The following is a 17,357-nucleotide window of genomic DNA, read 5'->3' on the forward strand; positions in this document are numbered from 1 at the left end:
ACCGTTGAGCCACAACCGAGTTGGCCCGATTAGAGTTAACGCAAACAAGCTGCACTTGCAAGCATTATCGACGTTGAAGTAATTCAATTGATCATTTATGAGATGCATATGCTCTTCAAAATCTCCTTTTTCGTCATATTCGTCCAACTTGAACGACTTCTACATAGATTTAAGGATGTTACTCTTCAAGATTCTTACCGATAGCGGGTGCTTCGGCTCCACTTTTTTTGGTAGAGTTTTTGTTTGTATCGATCTTATTCTGATTCTAAGATATAAATTACAAATTTAAATTTAAACCGTCCGATCATATCTAACGGCCACCGCAATTCCATAGGGGTGAATACAGCCTAACTTAATCACAGGAGAGCCAAGTCCCCTCTACAGACAGAACCTCCCCTCTGCGTCTTCGTCTTCGTCTTCTACCTCTGCGCCTCCAAACTCCCTCATCCGCATCTTCAACAGCTTCCTTCTCCATTTTCTTCATCTGTTTCAAACAACATACACGGTTCTCTTCTTTTTCTCTTCACCCTAATTTTCATTTCACAGAAACTGAACACAAATCTTTCAATTGCTCTTATTTCGTTTGCGCATTTTTTCAAACACATGGTGGGTCTTTCCCATCACACCAAACAATGCTCTCACTCTTGTTCAACCTCAAAAACCACATCCAAACTCAAAAATTCCCCAACAAAACAACCTCGTACCTACTTTCCTCCACACTCAACCACTTCACAACTCAATCCAAATCACACTCACATGTTCCAACACTTCAAAACAACAACAACAACAACAACATAGACAAAATCGCAAGAATCATCAATGATCACCCATTCCCTGAAAAACCACTTCACCCAACCCTCCTCATTCACTTCCCTCAATCAACAACAATCCCCACTTCATTCGTCGAAAATGTTCTTGCTCGATTATTCGCCTCTCATTCCAATGGCCTCAAGGCATTGGAGTTTTTCAATTTCACCATCAACAATCCTCACTCCAGCCCGTCGCCTTCTTCGCTTGAAATCACACTCCACATCCTTACACGAATGCGTTACTTCGATAAAGCTTGGAGCTTGTTGCAACGAATTGCGAAAACACACCCGCATTTGCTTACTCATAAATCAATGAGCATTATGCTATCCAAAATTGCGAAATTTCAATCTTTTGAGGAGACCCTTGATGGGTTTAGGAGAATGGAAGAGAATGTGTTTGTTGGTAGAGAATTTGGGACTGATGAGTTCAATGTGCTTCTTAAAGCTTTTTGCACACAGAGGCAGATGAAGGAGGCTAGGTCGGTTTTTGTGAAGTTTGTGCATAGGTTTAAGGCGAGTACTAAGAGTATGAATATTTTGTTGTTGGGTTTTAAAGAATCGGGCGATGTTACTTCTGTTGAGTTGTTTTATCATGAAATGGTGAAGCGTGGGTTTAGTCCGGATAGTGTGACTTATAATATTAGGATTGATGCTTATTGTAAGAAAGGTCGATTTGGCGATGGGTTGAGGCTTTTGGAGGAGATGGAGAGTAAGGAGTTTGTTCCTTCGGTTGAAACGATAACTACGTTGATTCATGGGGCGGGGTTGGTTCAAAACACGGGCAAGGCGTGGCAGTTGTTTAATGAGATTCCTTTGAGAAACTTGGTGGTTGATTCATGTGCTTATAATGCTTTAATTACAACGTTGGTTAGAAATAGAGATACCGTGTCTGCACTTTCGTTGATGGATGAGATGATTGAAAAAGAAATTGAGCCGGATGGTGTAACTTATCATACAATGTTTATAGGATTAATGAGGTCGAGAGGGATTGAAGGTGTGTCTGAGCTTTATTTGAAGATGACACAGAGGAATTTCGTTCCGAAAACAAGGACGGTTGTGATGCTGATGAAATATTTTTGTCAAAATCGTCAGCTCGATTTGAGTTTAAGTTTATGGAATTACCTTGTGGAGAAAGGGCATTGTCCTCATGCTCATGCTTTAGATCTTTTGGTAACTGCGTTATGCTCAAGGGGTTTGGTTCAAGAGGCTTTTTTATGCTCCAAGCAAACATTGGAGAGAGGAAGATATATGAGTTCTACAGCGTTTCTAATGTTGGAGAGGTTTTTGAAGCAATCGCGCGAAATGGACAAATTAAAGGAGCTTGACCAGATGATTAAGAAATTGCAAAGCGTCTTGCCACCATCTAGAGGACATGCCACTGGTATTTCTAACGGTATTTCTAACTCCAAGGTTATAATGTAGCATCTATTTCTAACTCCAAGGTTATAATGTAGCATCCTTTTCATTTCAAATACAAATTATGTTGCCACCAGCTTTTGGTGAATTTTTTCCGGTATAGTAATATGTGTAATTCTTTAACTTATGATTGAATGAATAGGTACTTCATTATAGCCTCAAGTGACAACGCTAACGCAGTTTCATTTTTTTCTAGCCATCTAAATATTTTTGTTTATTTGGTTTGGGCTAGTGATTTATTGTTAAATCTATTCCATTCATGATCATTTAGGGCCTATTTAGATTAACATCTTTGAGTTTATTTACGAACTTAAATACTTGTAAGATAGTTTCAAAGACTTTGTAGAAATAGTTTATGACATATCCATAAGCTGTATGTAGCTTATTTCCATAACTTCTTTCAGATAACTTATGAGAACAGTTTATAGTTTATATAGTAACAGTTTTACTTTATTTTATCTTTTGTTATATTAATAGCTTATACTTAAACCCTTGTATGAATTGCACTTATACTAGAAGCGTTTATGCAATAAGTACTTAAGTAAGTTGTTTATCCAAACATATTAGAAGCGTTTATGCAATAAGCACTTAATAAACTAGGTAGCTTACAACAAATTAGAGGATAAAACTAATTGTCTAGACAGAGAAGTCCCTCAATTATAACAAAACTCTTCATTCAAACTTCAAAGTTCAAAGGTCATTTTAAAAGCGTTCTTGTCAAATGCTCTCTAGCTGAAGCCCATGCTTGAGTTAGTGTCTGCAATATGAAAAGTTATGCCAGGCCGAAGATCAATATAAAATGATATGTTTACCATAAAATCTAACCGTCAAAACTCCGTGTTAGTTTGACACTGGTAATAGTTTGAGAAAATAGAAGTGAATGTATGCAATCACTAGTGTCCATGTCGTTGCTTAAAAAAATGTTAGTATCATGCTGTTGGCAGGTCAAACACGTATTCAATCTGAAGTGTCATTAGCACGTTACTGACATAAAGTAAACTGAAAAATTGTTGCTCTACCTGCTCAGACAACGGAGAGTCAGCGTCGATGTTATGGGAGGTAACTTTTTCAGCAATAAGCGGTCCATTTGTTTCGAGTATCATCCTTCAAGGGAGGAAATATCTATGTTTACAAACGAATAGAACTCGTAAAAGTAACAAAATGCGATTAAAAACAAATGCATACCCTCCATCAACAATCTCATCAAGGCATAAAAGAATGAGATCCAAGTTCTCAAGTGCTTCCCTTTTGTCAACATTATTCCTATAAATGATAGGAAAAAAATAATATTCAAAATAGATGTATGATGAATAAAGTTGCATCCATATTTGACATATAGATATAAAATTACAACTAAAATACCTCAACAGAAGGGTGATTGCATCATAGAGTCCCTGAAGAACTGAAGCTAAAACAATCTCGTTTTCATCGTCGCTGCCAGTGACAAAGAAATGCAGGTCTTGTACAAACTTGTAAATAATGATATTGTCGTCAAGCAATGTTATCTCAGCTGTAGATAATGCCAAACGACATATCAGCTACAAACTTGTAAATAATGATATATTGTGATCTGTGTTAAACTCTGCAATGTAATGTTTACCTTCTGTGCGAGCATTTGTTTTAAGAGTTTTGGTGAACACGAACTTCTCAAAAGCTAGTTTTGAACTGTTTGTTGGCCAGTCATCTGAAAAATACTTTACTGCAACCCTCTTTCCCTCTGAGTCTAACAGAAGGATATTCTTTATCATAGGACATGAACCCTACAAATCAAACAGTATACCAACAAGCCAAAAAAAGTGTCATAATGATGATACTTATGGCCAATTGATGTTTATTCTGTGATCAATTTATGAAAATTCAGTTATAGATTTATCAATTGATGCTATAGTTTACAAGCAATAATCAAACAAATCCAACATTGAAATAGACAGTGATGATTCTGTGGTATTGACATCTCTGAAAAATGATATGTATGTGTCTGTTCGGTGTCTGAAACCAACACCGACCCTTGTGATTATGTTTATTCTATTCACTTTTTAAAATTAATATCGGTGTTGGCGTGCCTGCGTCGGTCGTGTTCGTGTTTCATAGATTGATGATTCATTCAACTAGTAATAACAAGCTATACATTGTAATTTAATTAAAATCCATATGATAGAAACCATAGAATGTTCATAATTGAAAATGAAGAGAAAGAAAGAGAGATACATACATGAGATCCCATTTTGGAGAAACTGTAATTTAGTGACTTTGGAGATGTAGATGTAGGTAAATCTTAATGTGATAATTGAGATATTGAATTTGGTTGAGACAAGGTTGATTTGGTAAATACAAATATTGATACCTTTGTCATAGCCAGAATCTTTGTTCAAACTAACTAACTCTGAAAATTTCAAATGAAAATGTTTTTTTTTTTCTAGTTTTTTTTTTTTTTACAATTTAGTTTTAAAATCAAATCATGTTTGATTCAATTTATTTAGATTCTAATTTTTTACAAACTTAATCAAACATATCTTAAAATTGTTGAGCAATGATATTTAGGCAAAATCAAAATTGGCACTACACATATACACATTCAACTTAAGTTGATTTGATTACAAGAGAGTGAAAAATTAATAAAATAATTTCATTCATATAATATATGAGTGAAAATCAAACAAATCCAACAATAAATTGTCTTTTTTTTCTTCTTTCAGTTTATTTTTTACTTTTTTTTTTTTGTTTGGGTATATTTGTTTGTATGGTTATTGTGGTTTAAATTGTATTGAAAGTTTAAGGTATCATTTAGATAATTTTTTTCGGTTGTAAAAGTTACTTTTAAGTTAAAGTTGAAAGTAAGAGTTTTACACAATTTTTTTTCTTTCAAATAACCATATATATTTTTTTAAAATTTCCTAAATAATCACATTTTTAAATAATTTACCAAAATAACCACATTTAAAAAAATTAAAAATTTCACCACACAGAGGATGCATCACTCTTTGTGGCGCATGCATTCATTTTTAGGAGGAGGTGCCACACTGCATGGCGCATGCTCCCCTGTCAAGCCATGGAGTGAGGCACATGCACTTAACCTTTAAGTGCAGTATCCGTTCAATGCGGCTATTTAGTTGTTTTAGATTTTTTTTATTTCTTTCTTTTTTAATTTTTTAAAAAATAAATAAAAATAAAAATATTTTATTATAACATTCATCGAAAAAAGAAATTACAAGACGTTTGAATATTTTTTTTACTGACGTCCTCCACCTAAACGCCTGCCGACAAAATAAAAACGCCCCCGTGTTTGCCTTTGAGGTCTCTGATTCTGATCTTCATGACATGGTTCTTGCATGTTCTGATTCGCCTAAGGCAGAGATGCTTGATGCGATGGTCCTAGGACAATAGTCAGATCAAACAATTCGTCGACCATTTCTCCCTAACTTGCGGTGCTTCCAAAGAGATTTCTGTCCATGTTGTCAAAGTTGGGTCGCCTTGGTTGGGTTACTTGTGGGTGGGGTGGTTGGTAGAACATGGATGATGAACCGTGTTGGAAGTGAAACAATTGGTCTTGTGGAGTTTGAAAGACATTTGATGCTTGGGTGCTTCAGTGGTGTGATGTTTGGTCGTACATTGGTTTACATCTATGGTAGGAATGTGAGGTGTCATATTTGTCATCAGTGCTGTGGTAGGATGTGGTGACAGCATATTGTAGGTGGCGATAAGGGTGTTATTCTGGGGTTTGAGTTTGTGTGTGTGGCATGAAATGTTGGCGGGTTTGGATGGATGTGGTGGGGTACCATTGTTGTAATTGGGTGGTTTGACAATGTTGTTGGGTTTGGTATTGTTCTTGGGTTGGTTATGGGTTTGGTTGTTGGGCGTATGATGAAGCACTTTGGCATTGATCGATCAAATATGTTAGGGGAGACAGAAACAAATTTGTAGAAACCGATATATACCAACTCATATATTCGCGAGTTGGTCTAACATCTCCCTGCCAGATTGGGTCATTTAGGACCAGTTCACGTCGGTGCCTCCATTGACGACATTCATTTCTTACAAAGTCTCTTAAATTAGGAATTCTCAATTGGTTATCCAGTCTTAATTGGTGCCATTGTCCCAAACATGTTGGGGGATCCGGTATACCTTGTTGCATGCCAAATTGGAGCTTCACACAGTCACTATGTTGCATCTCCACAGTAGTGAACCTGGTGATTGCTGTTTTTTCAGTCCAAACAGCAGCATCATATGGGTTAACCTCATGGTCGGGACCCAGATATGGCCTTCAGACAAACTGTAGGAATCAAATTTAATCGCAAGTTATTATTAAACTATATTTAGAGGTGTCGAGTTGTAATGCCTCATTGGGTTCAACATGATCTAGAAGATTTCAATAGACCACTATTGTGTTTCTGGGAGTTTTTTTGTAATTCATCTTGGAACGGACCACCTACGAATAAAATAGTGTAAATAAAATAATTATTGATGTTTATACTATTGATAAGTGCAAAAATATCGTTATTTTGTATATATAATTTGTGGCACTTATCGATACTTTTTGTTTATAGCGTGTGAATAATCTTCGCTTTTTGTGTAAATATGTATACTTTGTGTATTATTGTTTAGTGTATTTGTGTACCATTTGATAGTTTTCTATTCATTTTGTAGGTATTGATGCGTATTTGGAGCATGAGCAATAAAGTGTCGAAGACACCGCTTCAAACGCGCGATTTTGAGCAACTCATAAACGAATAAGGCTCAAAATCAAAGAATAATAAACCATCAATTTGGTTGATATTTAGTCATTGTTATATAGGATATTGAATAAGCTTTCCAACGCTTCGAATCGGGCACAAATCGAAGTTATGGTTCTCAAGTTATGGTAATTTTACTAAAGCTGAATTTTTTTTATAGCACAGACCGCACGACGCGCCCTCCCAGCGTGCGACGCGCACTTTGCCGGTTTCAAAGTGTATAAATAGGGGGAAAAAATATTTTTTTAGGTTATGATTTTGGGGTATTTGTTCCCAACTCCATCAACCTTCATTTTTTGGTCTAGATAGCTTAGAAAACAACATTGGAGCTTGCATACGGATGATCCGGAGTCGGATTTCTCATCAATCAGAGCTGACAACCCATGAGATGTTTGGTTCTTCTTCATTCTTCTTTGTGTATTTCTCTTTTGTTGGGTTTTGTTTGTAAGTTTTCTCTGAACCTATGTATATTTGTTACTCTATTGTATAAAGTTTGCTTTACAAATCTTTCTCGGTGTTTCCTTGATCTTTTTGCTTAAATGCTTTGGATTTGTGTTGTTGTAGAAATAGACATCACAAGTCTTGATTAGGGGGGCATCTGTTAGCTTTAGATTCTAGAGATAAGATTGAGGTTAACATCCACATAATATCGGAGTTTAATGCTTCTGTGTTGTTCGATCGGTTGAGACATCGTCGAAATAGCAATATAGTTGAACTCTAACCGGTGTTGCAGAAATGGACATTGATATGAGGGATATGTGGTGATTTTGATGAGTATTGTAGATTGAGTGCGGCGGAGTGATAAATCGAAGTTTGTGAGGAGTAGTTTATTTTCAAATCAGATAAGTTATTCTTTATCAAGAATGAATTCTTTTTTATGTTCATAAGTTTAATTTCCGCATTTACCGTTTTAACCTATTTTAACCCAAACTCAAGAACGGGAGAAATTATCAAACAGCGATTCGATAACCACTAATCCCCGTGGAGAGGATATGATAAAACTAAATTAATACTTACTTTTTATTGCCGCTTTACCGCTTCAACAACTATTAAGTAACTAAATTGAATAATGTTGTTAACTTACTTTGTCGCGTAGGGGAACCTAAATGGCATGTCGTTGTGGGGAGCGAATGTCGGTATTCTCGACCAACCCATGTTTGCAGCAAAAAGCACAGGAATAAAATGAACATGTATCGTTAACCTCATTTTTACACAAAGAACTATAAACATGGGCCAAAACAGCTGAACCCTAACTATATGTGTTTATTTTATCGAAATCTCGTAACAATGGTAAGTACATGAAATTTGCATTATTACCAGTTGTTTCAGAAAAAAGACCAAATAATTTCATAATATAACATCGAGCCTTAATTATTTTTTCTTCCTCGGCAGAATCTTCAGTTAATATTATTTTTGTGTAATGTTCATTAAGGAGCACCCAATAGAATTGGTTTCAATTAGAGGAGCACCCAATACTTCCTCGCATATGGCGGTATCTTGATTGACTCGACCATATTAACAGCCTTACCTCACATATGTTATGTCTTTGACTATGCCATTTTCGATCTTTTGCACTTGTTAATATTATGCTATATACAACTGTAGTGATTGAAGAAGTTTGAGAGGTTCCCATAGTCCATCTCAACAAAAAATCAAGTTCTTTCCACTAATACTCTATGCCTTTCCACTAATACTTTATGCCTCAGTTGTCTGGACGGGTATATATCCACCAATACTATAACAAAACCATTGGGTGAGTCTTGTATAGGCTTGTTAGAGGCATCATCCATATAGATTGGGCTTCTAGTATTAGCTATAAAAAATAATATCTTAAGCATCTAGTATGTTGGTGTAGGTTCTAGACGTCGATGATTTTTTGATTGAATTAATTTTTTTTACCATGCTTATTATAGAAAATATTTTTTTCTTTATTGTATTTGTTTTCAAATTAATAAAGTGATTATAATAGTTAATTCGTTTAATGGATCATGACATAATTGAGAGACACCATGATGTCATTCTAAAATTATCCTTAGTCTAATCTTATCGTCAATATGACAACAAAAATGCGCAGAAATTATTTTGTGAGTAGACTAATATAATATCTCACAAGTCACAAATATGAGATATGAAGTCTTCTTACATGTATAAATATTAGAAGTATTATTTATATTGGATTCATTCACCACAAGAGTACTACATAGGGTGTTATGTAAGTATCATAAGTTATTCTTATAGTGATAGTTGTGTATGCAATCCTTTGACCTAAAATTACTATACTCCTTACATAAAGAGTTGATCACTTTAGTTCCGTAAAATATTGTCTATAACAAGTCAATTATAAACTCATTTAATTGGGTGCTTAACGATTCATATGGAAGGACGTAAGTGACCTAAATAAGATTTTCCCATCCTACATATGCATGAGTAATATCCGTGACACCTTGAGTAAGTACAATTGTAAAGTGCATGATCATCTTGAAAGAAGTCAATATGGGGATATTAAGCTTATTTACTGTTACTAAGCATACTTGTATATCCATAAATATAATATTGAACTATACAAGAGAGAGAGAGAGAGAGAGAGAGAGAGAGAGAGAGAGAGAGAGAGAGAGAGAGAGAGAGAGAGAGAGAGAGAGAGAGAGAGAGAGAGAGATTAAATAAATTAACAAAATTCATTTTATGATTTGGTGGTGCATTCTTAGGATGCACCAACACTAATTAAAGAAGCACGATACACCATAAGCTACACAACGTGTATAAATGGTTGTATAAATAGAACATTTACACTAAAATGACAATCACTTATTCATAAATTCTAAAAACCCTAACCACACAAGGATTATGAGTTCTTGTTCTCTTTATGACTTCTGTTTATTCACAACCAACATTCTATGTAGATGAATCTCTCGTTGTAGATTTTGTTCTGTGGGCTGAGTAGAGGAACAACCGTTCATGTTGTGCTCATTATCACTCTGTTTCGACTATTAAAGGTTCTGCTTACAAGAGGTAGTCAAATCGATCATTTACTCATGATTATTCGTAAAGATCCATTGCAAGAATTTAATTTTTGTATTTTATCAGTTGAGCCTATAGTGAATTACCTTTACAAATTCAAATAATAATTCATAAATTCTAATCCAAACTTGAGTTGAGGAATGTTGTTGCAAACTAGGGTTAAAGTCTCTATACCAAACAAACAACTTGAAAAACATAAGTTAAGGTTCCAAGATCTTGAAACTCTAACACGCCTAACATATATTTGTGAAGAAACCTAAAATTCAAGAATTCCTTACCCTGAAAAGTTAAGCCACATTTACGAATATATTTCTTGGGAAAATATAGCTTGACTCCTAATGCTTCTAACTTAAACGAAGACGTTCGCTTATAACTTAAGGAAAATTCTTTGGCCACCTCCCAACCTTCTAGCTCACCTCTGGTGAAAAACCCAGAATACCCCTGACTTCGGAAATGAACTTCCGAAACGCAAGGAAAAGGTGTTTTCGGAGATGCATCTCCGAAAAGCGTCTTTTTTTTTTTTTTTTTAAATTTGACTTATTTCGGAAATACACTTCCGAAAACACCATTTCGGAAGTTCATTTCCGAAATATTCTGCGTTTTTCAGATTAAGCAAAACAGCCCCCTCCCCCAAATCATTTACCCTAAACTTCTTCCAAACTCACACCCCAAGAGATTTTTGTGCAAACCAGTTCCAAGCTACCTCAAAGCCTCCATCTACTTGCTCTATTACATTCAAAAGTCCTCCAATCCATTCAATTGGTAAGCATTTTGATTTTTAGATCTATGATTAAAATGTATATTAGGGTGTTTACAAATAGCAAAAATTGTATTAGGTTATGTTTATACTGATATTTAGGATGTTTAGAATGTGTAGAAATAAGTTTGATGTTTGGTTTAGGGGTCTGCCATTGGAGGCTGCAGAGAAGTTCTGCGAAGGGGTGTTTCGGAAGTTCATTTCCGAAAACACCTCCATCCCAGTTTTCGGAAATGAACTTCCGAAATGTATCAGAAGTTCAAATTTTTTTGTTTTTTATTTTGTCTCGCATATTAATCGATTTCAATTGTTTACAGGAACATGTCAGGCAACCAACCAGCACGAATCAGACAGGGAAATTCAAGTTTGTGCTAATCATATTCAGTTGCGAGTGGCTGATAAGGATCTACACCACTTTTATCTTCCCAATTGACCGTAACTGAAAATGATTAGCACGAACTTGAATTTTCCTTCCCAATTCGTAACTTCGGCAGTAAGGCTCTCGATGAAGATCAGAGCCGAACTCAAAGAGAACAGAAATAAAATGTGTGAGTATAGAAAAAGAGTAAAGATGGAGAATGATTCGGATGTGATTGAAAAAAAATGGCAACCAACCAGCACGAATCAGACAGGGAAATTCAAGTTTGTGCTAATCATATTCAGTTGCGAGTGGCTAATAAGGATCTACACCACTTTTATCTTCCCAATTGACCGTAACTGAAAATGATTAGCACGAACTTGAATTTTCCTTCCCAATTCGTAACTTCGGCAGTAAGGCTCTCGATGAAGATCAGGGCCGAACTCAAAGAGAACAGAAATAAAATGTGTGAGTATAGAAAAAGAGTAAAGATGGAAAATGATTCGGATGTGATTGAAAAAAAATGGCAACCAAATTATATGTCGCATATTTTATTTGGCGTTTGCGTTTAATTAAAATGCGAGACTGTTTAAGAAAAAACATAAAAAAAAACACAGCATAATTCGGAAATGAGCTTCCGAATTCACCCCCCATGAGGTGTTTTCGGATGTTCATCTCCGAACGCACCCCCCATGAGGTGTTTTCGGAGATGAACTTCCGAATAAAGGAAATTTTTTTAAAAAAAAGCGCTTCGGAAGTTCATTTCCGAAGCAGGGGTAGTTTGGGTTTTTCGCTGGGGGTGACCCCCCATAGGGAGGTGGGTAAAGAAAAAATCTAACTTAATATTCTACTATAGAGAATGTATTTGAACGTCTCTAGTCTAACTTAATATCCATTTTCACAAATCCTAATATCAATTCGATCTCCTTTAACATATGGAAGTGGTAGTTAACTAAGAGGAATATTACACACATTATTTAAATCACAATCATATATATGTCTGAAAGTTTGTTTATAAATGAAAGGAAGATGCTTATTTAAGGATGACCATTAATCAAGATGATATATAGTTAATAAAAAATAATTAATTTTATCTTGAAGGAGGAATTTAATTAGAATTTTTCTCTTATCGCAAATTCTTTTTGTGCATTAAATTACAACTCTTTTGATTTTGCACGCGATAAATATCTTTTAATAATTAAATTTGCATTAAAAAGATTTATATATTAATATTTACAAATATTATAAACTCGTAAAATATAGCAATATAAAATAATTTTACTTTCTTTGATTTTAAATCTGAAAAATTTAAGTCAACAAAATAAATTTTTTTGTAGACCGAAATTTCTTTTATAATATGACGAAAGAAAATATATAAGATAGGGGGTATGCACAATACATACCCAACAAAGGAAATTATTATTTTGATTTAAAAATTAAAGAATTAATAAATATACACTTAAATATATTATTTTCTAAAATAATAATTTGATGATAATAATATAATAATAATAATAATAAGATAAAGAATATAGTAAAGTTTACATTTCTTAATAACAATACAATTTCCATTTTTACTTATTCACTTTTTATTTTATTTTAATAATAATTATAATTATAATTATAATTATTATTATTGTTTTGTGTAGAAGAACTACAACCAGGCACTTTCTTCTTCTTCTTCTCGGTTCAGATTTTTTCTGAAGGAGGTGCTTCTCTCTTTCTCTCCAAAATTCTCGATCCATTTCCTCAACCCGACCCGAATCCAGATCCAATTCACCATGTACGGATTCGAAGCTCTCACCTTCAACATCCATGGCGGTTACCTTGAGGCAATCGTCCGCGGTCACCGTTCCGGTTTACTCACCACCTCCGATTACAACAACCTCTGCCAATGCGAAACGCTTGATGATATCAAGATGCATCTCTCCGCTACCGAGTACGGTCCTTATCTCCAAAACGGTGCGTTTTTTGGTTTTTCCCCGATCATTGATCGAAATTTGTGATTTATCGATCAATTGATCAGAAATATTTCGATTGCGATAATTGATTCAATTGTTTGTTGATTTGAAATGCTGATGCCTGAAGAATTATCATGAAAATTTAGATTATATATGCTTGTTTTGATTTGTTTAATTGTGATTTGGTTACTGTTATTTTAGATATTTGATCTGCTATGAATGAAAGACGGATGTAGTTTATGATTGTATCATCTTATTGTTGTGAACTTCAATAAGATCTTGTTTATTTTTTTACGTATTATATTTGTTGAGAAGTTATCTGATTATCTCTGAAGCACCGACATCTCTGAATAGGTTGGTGTCAGAAACCATCACCAACACTTGTAATTATGTTTAATTTTTTTATTTTTCAAATTATTACCGTGTTAGTGTTGGTGTCGTGTTTCCTGTGTTTGTGCTTTATAGACTGTTATTGCTGTAGGTTTAGTTCAATTGTATGTGTATGTTTGGTTATGCGGTGACAAAAATTGATTTTGAATGAATTGATTCTGAATAATTTTGATTTTGATTAAAAGTGAGTTGAATGTAAAGTGATTTATGTTTAGATATATTTATTTAAAAGGTGTATGTTCATCTCTGAAGCACCAGACCTCTGAAAAGGTGTCTGTATAAGCAATTGACACCGATATTTGTACTTAAGTTTAATTTATTATTATTTTCTCAAATTATTACTGGTTGACGTTTCGGTGTCGTGTCGTGTTTCCGATGTCATTTTCGGTGTCCGGGCTTTGTAAACGGTTATTGCTGCAGGTTTAGTTCAGTTGTCTTTGTTGAGTGCAGATTTTCATAAATGATTGATTTAATTTTCAGTTTAATATTAGGATTCTTAGTATTGATACAAGGGTATATATTTTAGATATTTGATCTGCTATGGATGAAAGATGGACGTAGTTTATGATTTTAACATCTTATTGTTGTGAACTTCAATAAGATCTTGTTTATTTTTTGAATATATTTGTTGAGCAGTTAGCTGTTTATCTCTGAAGCTCCAACACCTCTGAAAATGTGTGCTTGTGTCAGAGTCGGTGTCAAAAACAAACACTGATATTTGTGATTACGTTTAATTTATTTAATTTTTCAAATTATTACTGGTCGATGCGTCATTGTTGGTGTCGTGTTTCCAGTGTTCGTGATTTATAGATTGTTATTGGTGCAGGTTTAGTTCAATTGTCTCTGTTAAATGAAGATTTTCGTAAATGATTGATTCAATTTTCAGTTTATTATTAGGTGTCCATGCTTTATAGACTGTTATTGGTGAAGGTTTAGTTCGTTCATTTGTCTTGTTGAATGAAGATTTTCGTAAATGATTCATTCAATTTTCAGATTATAATTAGGATTATTAGTATTGATACATGAGGGGATATTTGGTGATAATATGTAGTTTAAATTATTGATTTATGCTGATGGATGATGAGTTACTTGTTGCAGAACCTTCTCCGTTGCATACCACAACAATTGTGGAGAAATGTACTCTTAAGCTGGTTGATGATTACAAGCACATGCTATGCCAAGCTACTGAACCATTGTCAACCTTTTTAGAATATATCACGTATGTGAATTTTGTATTTTCTTTTTGCTCTGTTAGTGTATTTACATGAATATATCCCAAGTCTATTAACATAACACCAGCACTTCAGATTGAAAGCGTGTCTGGTGTCTGACACACTATCAATCGTATTGTGGTTTCCACTTTTCGGTGCACCTGTCTGTAAGTAAAGCTGAAATCAATATATTTCCCTTTTTACTATGCAGATATGGTCACATGATAGACAATGTTGTTTTGATTGTTACTGGCACCTTGCATGAGAGAGATGTCCAAGAACTTCTAGAAAAATGCCATCCACTGGGCATGTTTGACAGGTACCCTGATTTCTATGCATTTTTCAGTATATGATGTCGGCACATAGAATATTGATTTTACTTCTTTCATTTTTTCTGGTGGGATTCTCCTCAGTATTGCTACTCTGGCAGTTGCTCAGAATATGCGAGAGCTTTACAGGCTGGTTCTTGTTGACACTCCTCTGGCTCCATACTTCTCTGAGTGCATTACATCAGAGGTAAATCACTTATCCAGAAAGTGTTGATTATTGTAGAATTATAGTTCTATATCTACCCCTAATTTTTATACTATACAATAGATTGTGATAAAAGTGTACTGTAAAATTATTGAAAAATTAAAGGCAACTAGCTAGGTTCCCATCTAGAAGACAACACTTTCATACTATTTGCATTATTGGTTTTGTTACTTTATAGTTTTATTGTCGTAGCCTCACATGTTTATATGCAACTGGTTTATTTCTTTGATGTATGCGCTCATGGTTCTGGTTTATTTCTAGGACTTGGATGACATGAACATTGAAATAATGAGGAACACTCTTTACAAGGCATACCTTGAAGATTTTTACAGATTCTGTCAGGTGAAGGGTCTGAGTCTTTTTTTTTTGTCAGCTATTTAGTTGCATTCCCTTGTGATTTCGCCCTGACTTTCTTCAACTTCAATGTTATTCCCAAACAGAAACTAGGTGGTGCTACTGCTGAGATAATGTCTGACCTTCTAGCTTTTGAGGCTGATAGAAGGGCTGTGAATATTACCATCAATAGGTAGATCACTTACAAGGTTTTTAATAGTTTTTTTTGTTTATCTAGATACTTGCATAACTAGCATCCCTTGGTTTCTGCTTTGTGCAGCATTGGTACTGAGCTTACCAGAGATGACCGTAGGAAACTGTACTCTAACTTTGGTTTGTTGTAAGTTCTTATCCTTCAGTTATTTAAAAAAAAAAAATTCAATATACTGCTTTGTAATACTTCTTTTACTAACGACTGAATTGTTTAAAACAGCTACCCATATGGTCATGAGGAACTTGCCGTCTGTGAGGACATTGATCAGGTATATTTGCATCTCAGTTATATGATATGTTAGGTTGGTATATTGGTGGATATATGGTGTTTTCCATCTTTCTATATGTATGTTTCTTAGGCTCTTCTAGATTGTGTTTGGCAGGGTGGTAGATTTGTATTTATTATTAGTTGCCAAGTCAGTGTAATATGCTGCAATTATATTATATGTCTTATCTTTGATTTAAGTATTGTTATATGACTTTAACCTCTATTATCAGGAGATTGTCCTACTTGCAGATGATTCTTGTTTTAGGCATCTCTTTCAAACTTTCAGCTAATTTTTTGAGGACTTTTATCTTCTATTTTCGAGGCTTATATGTTTCGATTGCTTGTTATTTCATTTGTAATCTTTAGTTGCTTTTGACTACCGATTTTCGAAGGGTCTTGTGTAGTTGAATTGTTTATTATCCTTTTGTGCTGGTATCTGCCGTGAAATATTTGAAAATCACTTTAGCTATTTATAGCGTCCACTTATTTCTAGTTGATTTCTTTAGTTGTGCTATTTGGAACCTAATTCTCTTACATGCTGCCCATGTAGGTTCGTGCTGTTATGGAAAAATACCCTCCTTACCAATCTATTTTTGCCAAGCTGTCATATGGAGAGAGCCAGATGCTTGACAAGGCATTCTACGAGGAAGAGGTCAAGAGGCATTGCTTAGCATTTGAGCAACAGGTCTATTCTTTATCTGTTCAGAATATCATAATTTTTGGTTCACATAGCATATAATTTTAAATTTGAATGGTTGCTGGATCTTTTTCTACCAAGTGATATGAAACGGAAGAATCATAACACTAGAAGGAAATTGATTGGCTCAAAATATAAATATTTGCGTTATTCTTCACTGAGCCGTCCTAATTTGTCTGTATTGCAGTTTCACTATGCTGTGTTCTTTGCATATATGAGGTTAAGGGAGCAGGAGATCAGGAATCTTATGTGGATTTCAGAATGTGTGGCTCAGAATCAAAAGTCCAGAGTTCATGACAGTGTCGTCTTCATATTTTAGTCTGAATATTCTTTGTGATAGCTTGTATGTTGGTTTGGACAAATTGTTATGTAAACTTTCTGCATTCTGCGTCCGAGTTGCCAATCGATAGAGACTAGACAATCACTATTTAGAAGATTGTGATACCAATAAGTAAATTCTTACGCTGAAGAAATCTTCTGTAATATAGAAGGGAGATCTTTTGTCAAATTTAATTAAAATATGTTCAGTTTTAAAAACACTACATTGAATTTGTATGTTGTGAATTGTGATATTTATAATAAATTTTCTTATGGAATAAACTTGATAGCTTGGTCCATGCATTGCTTTCTTAATTACTTCTGTTATTTAGATCATTAGGGCC

General features: G+C 34.4%; 3 protein-coding genes across 3 annotated transcripts; 2 read left to right on the forward strand and 1 right to left on the reverse strand.

Annotated features, from left to right (window-relative positions):
• Positions 1-327: 327 nt before the first annotated feature.
• On the forward strand, positions 328-2,511 carry LOC131611160 (pentatricopeptide repeat-containing protein At3g61360-like). The gene has a single exon (XM_058883261.1). The coding sequence runs from the start codon at positions 633-635 to the stop codon at positions 2,229-2,231; it is 1,599 nt and encodes a 532-aa protein (XP_058739244.1). The 5' UTR covers positions 328-632; the 3' UTR covers positions 2,232-2,511.
• A 324-nt stretch (positions 2,512-2,835) lies between these two features.
• LOC131611069 (coatomer subunit zeta-2-like) lies at positions 2,836-8,161 on the reverse strand. The gene is made up of 7 exons (XM_058883194.1): positions 8,040-8,161; positions 6,262-6,484; positions 3,826-3,985; positions 3,588-3,735; positions 3,411-3,488; positions 3,245-3,329; positions 2,836-2,982 (listed from the first exon to the last, which is right to left on the reverse strand). Exons 1-7 carry the CDS (start codon positions 8,159-8,161, stop codon positions 2,923-2,925), a joined length of 876 nt encoding a protein of 291 aa, XP_058739177.1. The 3' UTR covers positions 2,836-2,922.
• Positions 8,162-12,733: 4,572 nt separating this feature from the next.
• LOC131608786 (V-type proton ATPase subunit d2) lies at positions 12,734-17,295 on the forward strand. Its single transcript, XM_058880326.1, has 10 exons — positions 12,734-13,050; positions 14,538-14,658; positions 14,862-14,969; positions 15,064-15,166; positions 15,446-15,526; positions 15,625-15,710; positions 15,798-15,857; positions 15,951-15,999; positions 16,549-16,683; positions 16,883-17,295. Exons 1-10 carry the CDS (start codon positions 12,870-12,872, stop codon positions 17,012-17,014), a joined length of 1,056 nt encoding a protein of 351 aa, XP_058736309.1. The 5' UTR covers positions 12,734-12,869; the 3' UTR covers positions 17,015-17,295.
• Positions 17,296-17,357: the final 62 nt, after the last annotated feature.

This window comes from Vicia villosa, linkage group LG6, assembly GCF_029867415.1.
Source record: "Vicia villosa cultivar HV-30 ecotype Madison, WI linkage group LG6, Vvil1.0, whole genome shotgun sequence".
Classification (NCBI taxonomy): domain Eukaryota; kingdom Viridiplantae; phylum Streptophyta; class Magnoliopsida; order Fabales; family Fabaceae; genus Vicia; species Vicia villosa.